The sequence below is a fragment of the Melospiza georgiana genome, chromosome 2, assembly GCF_028018845.1.
Source record: "Melospiza georgiana isolate bMelGeo1 chromosome 2, bMelGeo1.pri, whole genome shotgun sequence".
In the NCBI taxonomy this organism is placed as follows: Eukaryota; Metazoa; Chordata; class Aves; order Passeriformes; family Passerellidae; genus Melospiza; species Melospiza georgiana.
Genome location: NC_080431.1, coordinates 78,819,475 through 78,837,291, shown reverse-complemented (window position 1 = coordinate 78,837,291; position 17,817 = coordinate 78,819,475). Strand labels below are relative to the sequence as shown.

Below are 17,817 nucleotides of genomic sequence, written 5' to 3'. Positions count from 1 at the left end.
ATCCAGGGTGGGAGGTGATCTCATCAGAAATTGTGTAACTCTGCCCATAGACTTCAAGGCAGGGACTGTAGGTGATCTGCTCCTAGGATGTTCTGTAGCACTTTACAGTCCTAGGGTGCATTCTGAGGCCTTAAGAAAATTGGCAGTGCCCCTTGTTACCATCATCTGCCTTGTTGTGGCTGAGGTATTCACAGTCAGCAGGAGGGGAAGCACCTCCTGGCCCTGTGTGAGAGTAGAGATGCATGATTCTGCACTGGTTTACATGGATGGTTAAAGGGCCTGATGACAAGACTCAGAGGATACTCAGTGGGGCCACAGGAGGTAAAAGTGTGTGTAAATCAGCAATCAGAGCAACCCACAGGCGAGAAAACAAGACTCTGGGAACACAGGTTCCCTGGGAATATTCATTACTTAAATTCTCTTAATTTGACTCACAGAGAGATAAGGACAGTTCAAAACACCTCTGAGCTGTTGTTGAGACTCTGCCTGCATCATGGTATTGAAGTATAAAGCAGTTAGAATGCATTTCCACTCCTACTCCTGAAAAATCTAGTGCTGTGATTTGGTGGAAACCATAATACCTTGTATTGGATTTGCTTCTTAATATTTAATACTCACTTTTTTATACACAGTCTAGAACACAGAAATAATTGGTCTCAGTAATACTGGAATGTTACATACTACTAAGAAAACAAACAAAAGGAGCAACAGAAAGTGTCCTTTTGCTGTAAGTTTTGTAGTCAGTTGCTGCTATTCCTTCTGTGATGCACATGAAAGCTGTTTCACCCCTCGCTGGCTTTCCTGGAAATGTAATGCTGTCGTTAGCTTCACAGCTGAGTAAAGTTTTGGTTCCTCCCCTGCACCTGATATCAGAGCTGGTGCTTGGCAGGGCAGTGCATAAACCAGAGAAAAGGGATCAAAATGAGACAGCATCACTTCAAGTTAAAATTCATAGTTTCAAGCAGGACAATATGGGGACAGAAAGTTGAAAAACGGAGCTCTACCATGTCCTGTCTGCCCTGAGAGAAGGGATGTTTGTTCTGGTCCAGGCATCCCACGCTGCAGCAGTGTCAGCACTCTTTTGGTATAAACAGGGAGCCAAGTCTGCTGGTAGCAACAAGCCAGTGATTTTAGGCTCCTGCAACATCAGAGGGAACTGCCTTTGGTAGAGTGGGGTGGAAATGAGGGCAGAGTCGGGCACAACACAGAGCCTGCCTTGGCTGGAAGCAGAAAGCAGACCTTCAGCACTTCATTCAAGCTGCACAGAACAACCCTTCAGCGCAGCCTATTGCAAAGGCACGGCACTCTCTGCAGAAATGAGACTGGGCATGCCTGCCAGCAGCCTTGAGGAGGACACTCTCCCATTTACCAAGGCACCGCATCACCTTCCAGGCTGACCCGAGCTGCTGCCAGGATTTACAGAGACACGGGGAAGTATCAAATCCCCCGGGCAGAGGCAGCGGAGCGCGCAGGCTGCCGCCGGCTGCTGTAGCGTGTCCCCGGGAGCCGGGGACAGGCGGGCACGCACACGGACACGGACACGGACACGGACACAGATACGGACACAGATACGGACACGCACACACGGACACACACACGGACACGGACACACGGACACACACACGGACACGGACACGGACACGGACACGGACACGGACACAGATACGGACACAGATACGGACACGCACACACGGACACACACACGGACACGGACACACGGACACACACACGGACACGGACACGGACACACACACGGACACGGACACGCGCGGTGCGTGCGCGCAGCCCGCCGAGGTAAGTCCAGCCCCCAGCATCCAGCGGGGCCATCCTTCTGCTGCTGGATTTTTCCAGCCGGAGCATCCTGCCGGCTCTGCCGTGATTTATGGAGAGCGGTTTCTGACGCGGGGCTTTTTCTATTACGACACGGACCCACGGACTGGAGAAGGCAAAGCTGCAGTCAGGGCAGAAGTGAGGGAGGGGAAGAGGCGGGAGCACAGGGACACGGAGTGGAGAGGACAGAGGGAGAAACAGGCACCGAGACACTTCAGAGATGGGTGAGTTATAACTGAGAGAGCAGGAGGAAAGGCAGAGAAAGGCAGAGAAGGAGAGCCGTGAGGAAAAGAAAGGGAAAGGAGATCAGAGACTGAGTCAGCCTCCAGAGGGCAAACACCAGGAGACGAGTTCAGGGAACACCCCAGCACACCAAGAAGGACCTGTTCTGTCTGAATCTTCACCATGAGCACAAGGAAGAGTTGCCCCCCGGCACTGGGGCAAGGAGACCAGGAGGAGAAGCAGAGCGAGGGTGCTCCCGACCTGGAGCGACAGGAGTGTGAGATGGAGCTGAGGAACAAAGCTATTCTGCAACAGAAGAGGCGCCTCAAACAGGCCACCCAGTTCGTGCACAAGGACTCTGCTGATCTGCTGCCCCTGGATGGCTTGACAAGGCTTGGCACCTCCAAGGATCTGGTGAGTCCAGTGGGATCCCGTTTGGGAGGGGGTTCTCCTGATAGCCTTCATTCCAGCTGGGAGCTGCTGTCAGGTTTTGTGAAAGGATCATAGGTTCAGCAAAAATGAAACTTCCTTTAGGATCATCTAGAAGCAGGGCAGGGTGAGGGGAAAGAATTAATCACTCATTTGTTTGCATCCATCTTCTTGTGCCTCCGCATAGGAACCAAACTCCTCAGGCAGACATGGACTGGAAGGACTCTCCCGAATCCAAATTTTCATTCACCCAATACCTATGTATGTTCATGTGACACGTATATTTCTATGTGGGACATCTCTGAAAGCCCCCGTGTATCCCTGCATGATCCAGCTCAAAAGCAGAATGCTTCCTGGACTCAGAAGGGAGGGAAGTACAATTAATGAAATTCTGAGAGACTTATGTTTGACCTTGTCACCTTTTCGCGTTTTCTTCTTTTCCCCCACTCTCTGGATTTATGGAGGGGCAAGCAAAGGGCAGGACTGCAAACCAGGCAGGCAGGCAGATGCAGCACCTGGCACTCTGGATGACTCCTTTGGGGAGGAGGCACTGGAGCGAGGCCTGTGGGCATCTCCTTGTGGTGACGTGGATCAGGGAGCATCAGGGAGGGAGGTCTGTTCCAGCAGCCTTGGCAGTCTGTGCTCTGGAAGGGTTTCCCCGAGGCTGGAAGCAGATTCCCACAGGATCTATTACTGGCTCAACTGCACACACACTCTCCTTGCTCAGGCAGTTTTGCTGTCCAGCTTCTCTCCACTGTAGAGTTAAACTGCTCAAGGATGTGGAGGTCTGGTTGTGATGGGGGCACAATCACTTGTTCCATCTGTGGCAGTGGGTGTCATAAAAGATCTTGTCCCTGCCTGCAGTCTGTGCTCCCCTCTGTATCCTCAGACAATGGCAGCAGCACCACAGATGCTCTTGTGTGTGTGCTTCCAGTAATTTCCCAGCTCCCGAAGCACGCAATGGCACAGGGCCACACACGTGTGGGACCTGGCACTAACGGGAGCTGATCCTCCCTGCAGAAACCTCGGGGTGCAGTGGCTTGCAGACGAGGGGTCGGTGCCACGTTCCCGTGCTGGCACGTCCTGCCGCTCCCACCACCCTCCCTGCAGCTGCTGGGAGTCCCTGGCATAGCAGGGACTGGCTGGCTCCTCCAAGTCCCCCTGAGCTGCTGCTCCCGTTCTGCAGCCGCGCTCATGGCTGTCAGCAGGGACGGTGTGGAGTGTCCCTCCAGCCCTGAGCGCAATCACAGCTGGAGGGTGAGAGCTGTGTCACATCAGTGCTGTCCTAGCGAGGAGCAGGGACTCTCCTCCCCGTGGGGAAGGAGCTCTGGCCACGCTGGAGCCTGGAGAGCCAGTGCTGGCCCTGCAGCGCTGCAGCTCCAACATCCCCTCCGGAGCACAGCCGGGCCTGGCCCTGGCCTGTCCCTGGGCAGGGTGTGGGGATGAGCCACTTGTGAGACTTGTGGTGCGTGTTTGCTGACCCCAGCCACAAAGGCAGGCGGAAACACATCTGCCAGCTTTGCTTTGGGATTGACTCCTGTCACACCATGCCTCAAAGTGACAACTGGCACCCTGAAGCCCTAAGGGGTTCCTTGAGCGAGACAGTTCTTGTCTAAATCACTTGCCACAAGCAGCCCTCCTGCTGGAAATAACCATTCCAGGCAGGAGAACTCGCTGTATGCTGACAATGTTCAGTCACTGCAACCCACTGCAGCTTCATGTTTGGTCCATAACAGAACAGCTGAAACATTTTTACCATGGACCTAAGGAGCAGTGAATAAAGCATGACATGAGTTTTTCCCACATGGACATTTTGCTCTGATGCTAGAGGGCACAAAACAAAGTGTGGCCACTGTGCCAAGTTCATACACACAGTGCCATTACCTGGGGTCAACGTGGTACCTCCATTTCTGCTTTAACTTGGAGCAAAAGAAGAACCAGGTCTTAAATTTCCAGGTGGGATTCAGAGGTTCCTGCAACTCAGTGGGACACTGAGATATTGCTGCGATGTTTTGGGCACTGCAAATCAGGGTCCCAAATATGCTTTTGGCTTATTTTTCTAGACATTTCTCCAGCACTATGAAAACCCCATCTCTTTTTCCTAAATTGATCTGGCTCCCTCCTGGACGACAGGAATACAAAAAAGGAATGTACTGAAAATGAAGCAGCGGTAGGATGTGCTGGAGAGTTTGATTTGGATAGAGAGAGAAAAATACCCCTGATTCCTACAGCACTGACACTGGGAGGAAAGTTTCATTAATTCCCCAAAACAGGTCTCCATTGACAGTGCCAGAGACTCCAGCTGTGGCAGCTCCATGTCCTAAAACTAGAGCAAGGCCTCATGTAATTTAAAATAAAATAGCTACTTTCTTTTGCAGTCACAAACTCTTTTCTGTGTATTCTGGGTGTGCACTCAGCTTATGCAATGCATCCAGAAGTGCCTGTATTTTGATGGGCCCATCATGTCTCCAATAATGAGTATTTACATATTGCCGTGGAGATCTCATGTTTCCACCTTTGCAACAAAAAGCATGATCAGTTTTGGGTTTTTTTTTAATGGAAAAAAAAAAGTAGCTACATGAGCTAAAATATTCTGGAAGTACCAAGAAGGCCTGAAGATCTGGCCTCCCAAAAATCAAGATCCCCAGCTCATACAATGTCACTAATCATAGCAAGGCCTGGAGGTTTCACATTGGAGAACCTCAACCTTCCCTAAGTTGCACTGGGAATCTTCTCTGGTCCTCTAAGTGCCTGAGAGGGCATCCTTTCCAGCTCCTGGCCACAACACTCACAACATCCTCCCTTACCATCCTCTAAATCTAATTGTTTCTGACCAGTACAGGAGCTACAATGCTCTCTCCACTTCTCCATCCATGTCACTGATGAGAGAGAAGATAGGCAGAGCCCTGGGAGTCTGCTCTTGAACCAGCTGCCTCCAAAATCCCAAAGCTCAGCTAATCCCCACCAGCACTTGGCCCCTTCCCAGCCGGAGTGACAAGAAGGGGACAGAGGTGCTGCTGCAAAGAGCTTGCTCGTTCTGTGGGAAAGGTTGCAGGAAGGGGGAAAGGTCTTTGCATGGCAGATTGTGAGAGGCAGGAGGGAGGGAGGATGGGAATTTGGGGACCTGCTGTTTGTTCCCTGCCCTTTTCCCATGGCCCAGATGTTAGCTGGCAGCCAAACTGGCACTTTGCTCAGAGTATTTAGGGAGCTAAGCACAAGGGCCAGCTGTGCTGTGGGCCAGCACAGTAGGCTGGGAAAAGACCAGGAACAGAGGGATATTTTTGCCCCATTTTTTCAACTGCTGCAGTGTTTCTGATGCAGCAAGTGAATGACCTGACTGTCACCCCTTGAGTGGCAGGGAGGCAGGGGTAAGAGGGACTTGGCATCTTGCAAAGAGGAATGCTGAGTGTGACCAAAGAGCCAGTGGCAGCCATCCTGCATCAACCACTGGGCAAATCTGACAAATCAGGGTGCTTCAAATTGCAGCTTGCACACCTCTCTGGCCCTGCATGAGGCTAGTCTGAAACACAAGGAAGCTGTGGGGTTAATGCAGCCCAGCTCATTGGCAGATCTGGTCTAGTTCAGGTCTTTGGCCTACTCATTGACAAGATCCTGCATCAAACTGCTGTACCACCTGGGACATGATTTAATTTTTTCTTTTTCTTTAGAGAGATAAAAGCAACCATTTAAGCTGTAGCACATTAACCCCTTTAGACTGTTGGCCTTTCTTCTAACAGGCTGTTGTTACTGGGAATGCCATGGCCAGCCCAGAGCAGCTGCACTCCTGCAGAAGGGCCATGGGGCTGAGTACATGGATAAAGGACAAAGCTACCTCCAACAGGCACCTGTTCCATTGGTGTTGCCCACTGTTGATTCAGTAGCTGTGCAGGGACTGGATGGATCAATACTGGGCAAAATCTAGAGCATCTGATGGTGGGGAGCAGAGACAGACTCCAAGGAACATTAGAAGCTCATTTTAGTTTCCTCCTAAGGGAGCTTCCTGCTTCACTACAAATAATAGCTGGTACACCTAAAATATCTACAGTCCTGCCTTCTTGCCCACATGTGCACCACACACATGCTGTGCTCCTCGTGCCCTCCCACACTGGAAGGTGTGAATGTGCCTGGTGGGATGTCAGCACACACCCAGCAGGCAGTGCACTAATTTGAAATTAGAATTGTGCAGTGCGCTAATTCAAAATTTCTAATTAGAAATTAGACTCTCCAGTGCATGTTTAGCTGAAGGAACAGGTATGTGTGGGGAGAGCATTCATCAGGCATATTCTTCTCCTCCAATAATTGCATCCCAGAGACCTGCCTGTTGCAGACATTCCAACACTTTAACACCAAATTAGCAGCTACCAAAAAAAACCTTGGGATTTAAAGAAAGTTTTTTTGGATAAGCATGTTTTTCACCAGGATGACCATTTGGGTTAAGCATTTCCAACCTGCATGCCTGGGCTAGCAAATATCTTGTCTTTAGCTCCATACTTAGCTGGGATTTCTCTTTCTTTGTGATGGAGACAGCAGCCTCACAGCGTGGTCCAGCGGCGCCTCTTGGAAGGCAACCTGAACAAGCTGCGGGGCGAGGCCAGGGGTCTGTCTGCACGGGTTCAATCTCCGCTGGCCAAGGACCAGGATGACAAGATGGAAAAGGGAGAGGACAGGAGAAAAGAGGCTTCAGCCCTGCTAATACAGTGCCAGGTAAGGCAACAACACTGAGCATTTGCCATCACTGTGAAATCAGCATCACTGAGTTCCAGTGCCCCCCTCCCAAGGGCCGTGGGGAGTTATAAATTGCAAAGCCAGCTGCAGCCAAAAAGAAGAGAATTCATGCATGGCTTCTCCTACAATCTGGATGCAGGTTTTCCAAAAGCCAGAGGAAAGCCTTTCTGCTACATGCCTTCTTCTAGTTGCCCGTATTTGAACATAAATTACCATAATCACATCTCCTTCCTTTGAAGGCCAGCTTTCCCATGATATGAGGTATTTTATAACTGCATGTAGAAGCAAGGAATGTCTCCTTATCATTTGAAGACAGGTGCCTCTAGCTGATTTACATTTAACTAATTCCAGTCTAGTCTGATTCTCTCAGATGTCAAAGGAGCTCCTCAGAAAGTGGCTGACTGTGCTCCAAATTAGCACAGTTGCATCTCTTGATGGGAGCAGTATTTTTAGGTTCCTTTTCTTCTTATATCCTCCTATACCACAGAGCACACTACTCCCTGGCCCCTGCAGTTAGAGAAAGCACATCCAAAGCTGTGGCCCATGGAAGAGGGCTGGATGATTAGAGCTGCACAGTAACATGCAGATATGAGACTCACCAAGATACAGACCTGTTGCACAAAACCCATTTTAAAGCTGGTTTTAGTTCAGTTACCTGTCTGAAAGAACGTCTCCCATATGTGAGTGTAAAGGCTACACTTCCAAGAAAAGCATATATACCTTGGAAAATTCATTTAGCACAATAAATTATAATAGAAACACAGCCTGGTAGGAAGTTTCTGAAAGGCTTAGATCAGACATCTCAGTACCAAGCAAAGACATTGTCTGGTTTGTTTTGCAGCCTTCACTGCTGCAATTAGGCATTGCTTACCCTGCATTTTAGACTTTAATATAGCTGGGTTAACATAACGACACCTGGGGACAGACTAGTAGGATGTCAGGGTAATTTTTCCAATTACTTGGAGCCTGGTTTTGAGCAAATAAAGGTGTTTCTTTTTCTTTAATAGCCTCTCCTTATTGTTCTGCAGGAGGAAGTTTAGTAATAAAGGGTGGGGTTTTTGCCAGGCATGTACACTGAACAAGGACAGGCATGTACAGGTGTTGTATCCCAGGGGCAGTAGCTAAGTCAGAGCTACAGTCCACCAGGCAGTCCCTTTTGTGTTTCTAATGCACAGAACCCCAGCTGTCACCCACATTATATTTTCCCTCACAGAGGAAGGTTAATGAGTATCACAAGCAAGCAAATAGACCTAACACTGCAGGTAACGCTCCCTGAATTCTGCACAGGCATTTCTCTCGTTTTCTGCCCTTCTTAGGAGCCAGTCACTGTTTGTCACACTTGATCTTACACTGAAGGAAGGGAAGCTCTCCTCCCCTTCCTTTTGTCTTGCTGCTTTTGATGTTCACATTTGTGAACTTCAAAAAGCCTCTGCTGTCAGTAACTGAGCTGTGGCAGGAAATAGGATTCAGGCTGCCAGTTCATTTGAACCAGAGAGGTGAGCTGGTACCTTTTGGAGATCTGCTTGATTATAGTGCAGTTTTTATTAGAAATGGAGCACAGCCCCAGAGAAGTCTTTTTTTCTCCTGACTCCTGAGAAAAGGTTATCTACCATTTACACACAGGCAAGTATGCTGAAAATCTCAAAGGGGTAACAAATGCATCACCTGACTTGTGAATTTGACTAGGGAATAAACCCAAATATATGTAGACTTCAGTGGTACATGGAGTTTCAGGCAGTAAGTGGTTCCACTCCTAACAGGCTTTAGTTGCCCTATGTCTAAGGCCTTTTAAGTCCCAGAGATCACAGACAGACCTAGTCTATAATAGTTGTACTACAGTCACTCACCCTCCTATTTGCTTAGGTGGGTTGCCCAGGTGGTACTTTAGGAGAATTGCCCCTTTTTGTGACAGTTTTTGAAAAGTACTTTGGAAAACTAGTCATGACTGGCCTCTGCAACATAAAATCAAGCTGTTATTTTTTGTGGTGGGGCTTGTCTCTTGTTGACTTGGAAATAGATGTTGAAAAGCATCACTGCTGTAGAAGGCCAGTTTTCCTCTATGCCAAAGCAACCTGGGATTGATCAGCCTTTTTTTTTGCTAAAGCAGCTTCTTGACTTTAGAACTCACATCATTTCAGAAAACACAGCTCATTATAGTGATCCTTACTGATTCCCCTTCCCCACTTTCTTGGAAATTCCCATAATTGACATTTAGATAACAAATAAACATGACTGGTAATAACAGACTGAAAATTCTGGAGTAGACATGAGAGTGGGTAAAGTGATAAAAAGTCCTTCTATTCCAAGAAGCCTTGCAGTGCTTATGAGCTGCCTGCATTGTAGTTTTGGTACACTGGACCGAGGACTCCTGGTGAGTTCTCTAGGAAAATGGTTAGTGGTGAAGAGCTGTTTGCACTCAATGAGATTAAATGTTGTTTTCTACAGAATAATCACTGTCCTATTATATCCTGTCGAGTCTCTAACTTGCAGATTTCCCAGCCTGCTCTGAAACAAAACTCAGTAATCTGCCTAGTGATACAGCTTAGGCTTATTATAACAGCAGCAGCTCATGCATCTCAAGTCTGCTGCTCCCAAGTGATTCCTCAGCAATTGCTATCCATGCTCCAGGTCTTGTTTCTGAGTAGAGAGGATGTGGAGGCAGATGTTTGGCATGCACCTGCACTCTGTGCATTATCTTGCCTCTCTGCTTAGTCTGGCCACAGCCTTTACAGGCAGGGCTGATGTGTTAGGGAGGACCAGGCAGCAACGATATTGCAGAGCTCTAAAATCAGAAGGGAGATTTGCCATAGAATCACACAATGGTTTGGGCTGAAAGGGACCCTGTTGGTATTGTCTGTTTGCAACATTCCAGTATTTCTCACAGGAGTTGTTTTCTTCTTTCTCTTTATAACTACTCACAGATAGCACATTTTGGAAAATGAAATCTTGGAAATACTGGATGCAGCTCTCAGTGATGATTAATAATCATACACAGGCTTAGATAAGAAATCAGCAAATTGAGACATTTTCCTTGACCCTGCTGGTGCTGCACAGAGTCCCTCATAGGCATGCTGGTCTGCTTAAGGTATTCAAGCATTTAAACTTGTTGGGACTGAGCAAAAGAGTAGAGAAGAAGTGGCAGGTCTGTTGCTGCATCTTCTGAGTGGTTCCTGTCACAGAGCGCCATAGTGGATGGAAGAGAAGGAATCACAGGAAAAACACAAATGATAGTAGGAGTACAATGAGCCCCTGAAAAGTATAATTTTGTGGGTGAGGTTTTTTTTGGTGGGTTTTTTGTTGGTTTTGTTTTGGACAGTGGTGTAAGACAGAGCCTTGAAGAAGTAGGCCATAGGTATGATCAGGCACCATAGGTAAAGATGCATTTCGTAGATGACAGTTATTCCATCTTTTCCAGTTCCTTTACTAAGTCCTGTGCCTTCTTTTTTTTTTTCCCCTAAACCTAATTCTTATTGATATTCTTGATGACCCTGTGTTTTCAGACCCCTAAAATAAATGTGACCTGCTGTTACTTCATCACCTCAGGCCTGCCATTAAGGACCTCTCTGCAGAGGGGACAGAAAACAGATAGCAACCTTATCTTCTTTTCCCTTTCATGTCCAAAGGGGTAAAGAAATCAAATGAGAAAAGCACTGGGAACTATTCCAGTAAAATCATGCACAGGTTATTTGGGTGCCGGGCAGGGTGCAGGCCCCTTTGTCAAATGACACCAGCTGTGACTATCGTAATATCATGTCTTATAAACTTAAAGAGCTATACAGGAATATGATGTAAGCCCTACACAAAATAGTAATCTCTTGAATAAGTTGTGTCTTGGATTCAGGAGTCACATGGATTTGCCAGTTATCTTGGGAACTGCCTTAAATTCAAGCTCGTTTCAGATGTGTTTGTCCTGGGTGCTCCTGCTTCTCCTTCAGACTTCTCCCTCTGGCAGCTTTTCTACTGAGAATAAACGTTTAGCTCTGGGACATTGTTGCCTGCAATACCAGAAAAAATGGAGAGATGAAACCCAGAAAAACTAGCACATGCTTGTATTCCTTCAGAAACTTTTGCATATTACTTACTGCTCTGTTAACAAAGTCCATGTTGGTTTTATGAACAAACTCTCTAACCGTGCATCTCTTGACTGGAACACTGTTAAGTTAAAGTCACACTAAGATAAGTGTCTGGGCAATCAAATACAAATGAAATTCAAAGAGAAGTGTTTGAGAGTGATTTGCAGAGCACTGGGGAAAGCACCATTGTCTTGGATGAAATTCTTGCCTTCTGACTACTGCCTAAAACACCATAACTTGGCTATGTTGCTCAGAAAATCCAAGTCACACTGTTGGAGGAGTGAATATGCCAATTTTGAGCCTACAGTAATTATCTGTTTTTGTTTTTTCTAGTGCCAAGGTCAGGTATTGAAAGCAACAGTTAACACTGGGTGTCTACCAAACCTCATCTCCAAGAGGTGTTTAAACCAGCTGGGGTAAGTCTTTGCACACTATAAAAGGAGGGATGGCTAAAGGAAAAACCATGGCAAGAACCCAGGCACTCTGGATTCCCATCCCCAGGGATAATGGCTGGCATGGCTGTTGAGGAGAAGATGCAGAGGGTGGGCTACAGGGAAAGGCATTAGAGCACAGGCAAAGGTGTGTGCAGACCCCAGGCTCTGAGGCAGAGCTGTGCAATTCTGCCTGCATGTGCTGCAAGGCAAAGTTGCCCAGCTGGTGGCTGGTGCTGAGGTTTTGCTGGTTGAATCTGCCTCCAGGCATACGCTATGAAAGAGATTCCCCCTCCTGTGGGCCTGTTCCCAGTGAGACCCAGAACTGCCATCAGTGAGAACTCCTGGTTTTCCCCCTTTCCCTCTGCCTGAGGCAATAACACCTCTTGTGTCTTCTTCCACAGGCTGGAAGAAGTGTCTGCCATGGACTGTGGAGACCTCTCTCCTCCCATCCCCAGCGTTGTTGGCCGAGTAGAACATCTGGAGTTGCAATTTGGCCAGGAGACAGTGCTGTGTTCAGCACTGGTTGTAGGTGAGAGTGCCAGTCCCTCCTCTCCCTTGTTTCTCCTGTGTCCCTCTTGCCCTGCTAAGGGCATTTAAAGGACCTTTGGAAAAAGCATGACATGGTGGAAGGTTGGTGATGTGGCCACCTCCACTGCAGGCCAACATCACCATACAAGTGAATACCCTCAATGTAACCAAAGGCAAAGGGCATAGGAAGAGTACAGAGAAGACATTGAAAGTGAGGAGAAATTAGGTTCTTTTTCAGCCTTAACTAAGGATGTGAAAAATTCTCATTTCAATTCTAAAATGGACCTTTCATAAAATTCTGCAGATGCTTTGATTAATCCTCTGGTGCCTTATGTTCTGCTATGGAATGGGAACTTGTATCTCTGGCTGTCTGGAAGTCATCAGAGAAAGTAACAGAGGGTACAGCTTATTTCCTAGAGTGCTTCTCTGTGTGCTCCTGTGCCTCTGCTGCAGGAGCACCCTGAAAGAACCTGGAAGTCCCAGAGTGCTGTCTCCTTCAGTGTCCTGAATCAGGACCCTGTGAAGGAAGGAGCCATAGGAGACAAGGTCAGGCCAGGGGCACTGAGGCAGGCCCAGAAACAGCAGAAAGGGTGCATGTTTGCTTTTTCATCAAGCTGTGCATATGCTGAAAATAACGGGACTGTCTTCTTTCCCCCCTGATCTTTTTCCCTATTAGTCTTCCACCTTCACCTTCTTGCTTTAATATGTTTCCCCATCTTCAGTGAATCCTGTTCATCTTCCAAGGCTTCTCTTGCTCCCTCTTTTCATGTGCATTCTTCCCACATTCCTAAGTTATCCATAAAAATCTTCCTCCTCTTACACCCTCCAGCTTGCTCTTCTTTCCTGGTTTCCACTCTGCTTGTTCTTGCCCTTCATGGGGAATCTGTATTAGCGCCATAACAGGTGAATTTACCCCAGAGCTGCTACCTACTACCCATTTTGTTGGAACGTGGAAATGGCTGTCTGGAAGGAGCAGAACTGCCACACCTGTGTCTTACATTTCCCTGTGCGCACAGTGCTCTCACTTATGTGGTTAGAAATAAATTATAAATTACAGCCACTGGTTACAGGGCAACCAGTCCTCCAGGAGATGTGTGAAGTGCTAATGAAATTACAAGTGGCTGCTGATTACTGCAGACTCCAGGACCTGGGAATTCCCCTTAGCTACCACTTTAACCCCTGGCATCTTCTATGTTTGCTGACACCGAAGACTTGCAGCAGTTACGAGTAGGACAGACAAGTCACATTTGTAAAATGTAACTTGAAAAAAAAAAAACCCTTAATAAAATTTACTTAATAAGATAGGATAGATCGCAGCCATTAAGTGCAGGCTTTGGTCAGAAAACTGAACCAAGAGCCTGCTTGCATGTGACCCTTATCCCTTCTCCTTTCCATTTCCCCATGCTTGTTCTCCCCTGATTCACCCTGCTGCTTGCCTTCTGCCTTTTGTCCTTCCCTTACACAGCTCACAGTAAGTTTCATGGGATCTCACAAGCCCCTTCTGATATATCATATTAAGTTTCAAACAATCACACAAACACCTTCAAATTTATCTCACAGTAGTCATGATAATCATGATTTCCTTCTCTTATCAGCTGCAAAGTTCATTTTGACCATCTACAGGACTGTGCTTAAATAGCTCCTTTAAAGGCTCATCAGTGAGTAACAGAAGACAGATTTATTATTGTCACTGCTACCACCTGCTTGTTAATGTTGGTGTGTTTAACTCATCCTTTTCCTTGTCATTTTTTATCTGCTTTACATTGATTCATAAAAATTCATGAATCAGATGTTCTTGTATTTCATATCCTTTTACAGGAGAGACACGCTTTCTTTAATGAGGCAGTATTACATAACCTAAAGCCTGATCAGTCTCTGCTCTCTTCTCAGATGATGAAATGCTGGAGTTTTGCATTGGCCTCCAGACTCTGTTGTCTCTTAAGGTAAGGAACAGCTCCTTGCTTATTGCAGGGCTCCTCTCAGGAAGCTCCCCAAGATCTGGTTGTTGTAAGCATCAAAATTACTTAATGTCCAGGTCTCTCAGGGCAATGCTTGTCACACAGCTGCCTGACTGGGTGCAGTATGCTCTGAGTCACTGACTCATTCCCAGCCCTTCTTAAAGGTTTTAAGAAAGAAAACACTCAGTAGGATACTACCACATCTCCCATTCTCTGCATTCCTGACCATACAACGTGCAAGCAGCAAGAGGAAACTGAAGAGGAGACAAGAAAAGGCACGAATCAGACCCGTGTTGCCCTTGGAAGGCAGATGAGAACAAGCTGTGCCCTTGCTTTGAGCCAAGTGCAGCTGTGTGATCATATTCAGTGTCCAACCCTTGCTGGCCATGAGTGGGAAGAGTCCTTTTGTCAGCTTGGCTCAGGGTCAGTGCTCTGCTGAGCCTGGCTCCTGGGTGGCTCAGGATATGGCTGCAGCAAGCTGGCTCCCGCCTGTCACACACTTGTGGCCACGTGCCAGGCTCATAAAACAGGAAAAACAATGGGTTGAATGGCTGAGGGATGTGAGGACATCAACTCAGAGAGGGTTATAGGAAGAAGGGAGGGAAATGGCTCTGTGAAGGGATTGGAGATGAACCCCACTACAGGGAGCTGGAGCAAGGAGGTAGCACGTGGGGCAGGGAAGGAAAACTGTAAGGTCTCTACAGACCCAGAGAGGTGTTACAGGTTCTCCCCAGTCATAGATATCATGAGATTTGCTATCTGAAATGTCCAGAAAATAACTGCCTCTCTCCTTCTTTAGTGTTGCATCGACTTGGAGGAAGGAGTGCTGAGATTTAAAGCACTGAGTGAGGAGCTGCCTTTTCTACATGCCTCTGAAGAGCCTGGTCAGTGACTGGCTGCATTCCCCATGTCTGGAGACTTGCTGCCATGAGAGAGAGAGAGAGATGAGGGTGAGGCTCCCATGCCCCAAACCTTGCTGAGTTCTAGGCTGAGGCATTCAATGGGGAGTGAGAAAAAGGCAAGTGGGTGCTGGAAGCTGTCACTGGGAGTGCCTCAACTTGAGATATCCCTCCTTTCAGTGGACCCTCTTGCTTGTCCTGATGTGCCAAGTGGGCATTTTGTTCTTGTTCTGCTATTTGGCCCTAGTCACTCCAATTTCTGGTTCTGTAATAAATTTATGCTACCCCTTTAATGACTTTACAACACACTCTGTTCACAAGAGAGTCTCTGTGAACAATCTATCTCCAGTTGTTCTGTTGACAGGAGAACAGCGTTTTCTTCAAAGACCTCCAAAGATTACCACAAATGTTTCCCTTCTCATTGCCTCAATGCCAGCGTACACCAGTCCTGTTTCTTTGTCAGAAGGGCTCTGTTCCCTTTGTTTGTACTCTGGGAAGCTGGATTTTGCTGCTTTTTGCTGGCTCAGAGCAGAACAGAAGTATTTTCTTGGGAAAACTGTGGCAAAAACAGTTTTAGAGCTCTCAGTTCTAAGAAATCTTCACAGAAATGTTGAGTGCAGACACCTAAAGGACTGACAGGGGCTTGGGCTTTGCCATTGCATCTCTGGGCACCAAGCTATATTATATGAATGGCAATGCTTACCATTTCTTGGTGCACACCCTGTTCTTCTGGCCAGGCCACTCCTCTCTGCACTCCAGCGGCTAGAGCTGCGTCCCTGTTCCCTCTGCTGCTTCATCAGAGATCCTGCCACTCAGTTTAAATGCTGAGATGAATTACAGCACCAAGTCTTCTGCTCTGTCAGCTCCCTTCTTCCAACTTGAAATCCAGTGATTAAACACAGACACATCATCAGCCTTGAGTCCTGGCATCACACAGTCCATCAACTTTGCTTCTCTTGCACCAAATGAGAATTTGTAGCATCAGCTCTGGTTAGTAAGCTGTGAACTCATCTGGAATGTTAAAGGTGATTATTAAGTCACTTAACAATTGGGTTTATTTGATTTCTTTAATTCCTTTTTAATTTTCATACTAAATCATAGCTATATTAAAAATACATAATCTATTCTTAACTAGTTCTTGGAAAAATGCACCAGATCAGGGCTTGTTCCATGCCTCATGGCTACTGATTCACTGTCCAAACTGCAAACTATACCTTTATCCACCTTTAAAAGGCAATGACAAGCCCATTTGGCCTATTTTCCTGGATTAAACACTACTGACTCTCTTCCTTTTTTATCAAACTGGTCATTGTCCCTGTTGTGCTTCTCAAAAAACGTTTGTATGCATTTTTGCCTTTTTTTTTTGTTAGTTCTTTTCTCTACTAGTTTAACACATGCTAAGGACATCAGAGTAAAGCCTGGCTGATATGATTTGGGATTCACTTACCAGTGATGGTTGGCGTGACTGGCATCTGCTGCTCCCACAAGGAGCAGCAGACTTTTACTGTTAGTCATCATATCTTGCAGCTTCTGATACATTCCTTGACATCTCTGCCACTCTTCTACTTGTGCATCTGACTATTTCTGGCTGCATGAACTGCTTTCCATGAATCTCTCGAGTGACACCAATGGTTCTTTCATTTAGTCAGGAAAGCATGCCTGCTCCATGAGCCTGTCTTCCAAAGCAGCAGTAATTCCTCCTGGATTTGTATCACTTGCATGCCTGACTGGCTTCTCAAATCCCTATCAAGGGGTCTAGACAGCTCACACTTGTACTAAACCATCTTGTATTCTAGCTGCAGTCTATGTGGTGCCTGGGCCAATTCTGCTGACAAAATCTTGCTTGTGATAGGCAAAACACCTGTTGCTATATGCATCAACTCACCCAGTTTCCAAATCCCACTGCCCTCTAAAAACAGCATGTAGAACAAGGGCAAATAGTCCATACATACAGATACCATGTCCACTACATATCTTATTAATTTCTATGATCTATTAAAAAAACCCTCTAAATCACAACCCAAAAGCTGACTTCAGCCCCTAACCCAAATAATAAACCCTAACAATGACACTAAATCTAAGATGTAAGGCCCTAAATCCTAATCCTAAATTTAACTCCTAAAACAAACTCTAAAATTTAATGCTAATTTTAACACCCAAATCAAATCTCCACCTCCTAACTATAAAACGAAACATTAAAAATAACGCCCTAAATTTAACACTGTAACCCCAACATTTACAGTGTGACTTTAAACCCAAAACAGAAACCTAATCATAAAGACATTAACTATAAACCCTAATCCCAAAACCTAACCATAATCCCCAACCCTAATGCTAACCATGAAGCTAATCCCAACCCCTAAACATAAACTCCAAGGCCTAAACCTCACCCCTATCTCTAAACCGCAAACCATGTAACAAAACCTAACCCCTAACCCCAACTCTAAACATATCCCTACACCTACCCACAAGCACCTAACCCATTTTCCTCACCCTGCACCTACCCACAACCACCTAACCCATGTTCCTAACCCTACACCTAACCACAACCACCTAACCCATGTCATTAACACTACACCTAACCACAACCACCTAATCCATTTTCCTCACCCTGCATCTACCCACAACCACCTAACCCATATCCCTAACCCTGCACCTAACCACCACCACCTAACCCTATCTGATGGCTTTTGTCATTCCCACAAGGGGCCCTGCTTCC

At 46.8% G+C, this 17,817-nt stretch overlaps 1 protein-coding gene across 1 annotated transcript; it reads left to right on the top strand.

The window, feature by feature from the left end:
• Positions 1-1,745: 1,745 nt before the first annotated feature.
• On the top strand, positions 1,746-17,614 carry NRIP2 (nuclear receptor interacting protein 2). Its single transcript, XM_058045139.1, has 6 exons — positions 1,746-2,466; positions 7,009-7,185; positions 11,613-11,695; positions 12,115-12,242; positions 14,132-14,184; positions 14,999-17,614. The coding sequence occupies exons 1-6, from the start codon at positions 2,236-2,238 to the stop codon at positions 15,089-15,091; spliced, it is 765 nt and encodes a 254-aa protein (XP_057901122.1). The 5' UTR covers positions 1,746-2,235; the 3' UTR covers positions 15,092-17,614.
• The last annotated feature ends 203 nt before the right edge of the window (positions 17,615-17,817 follow it).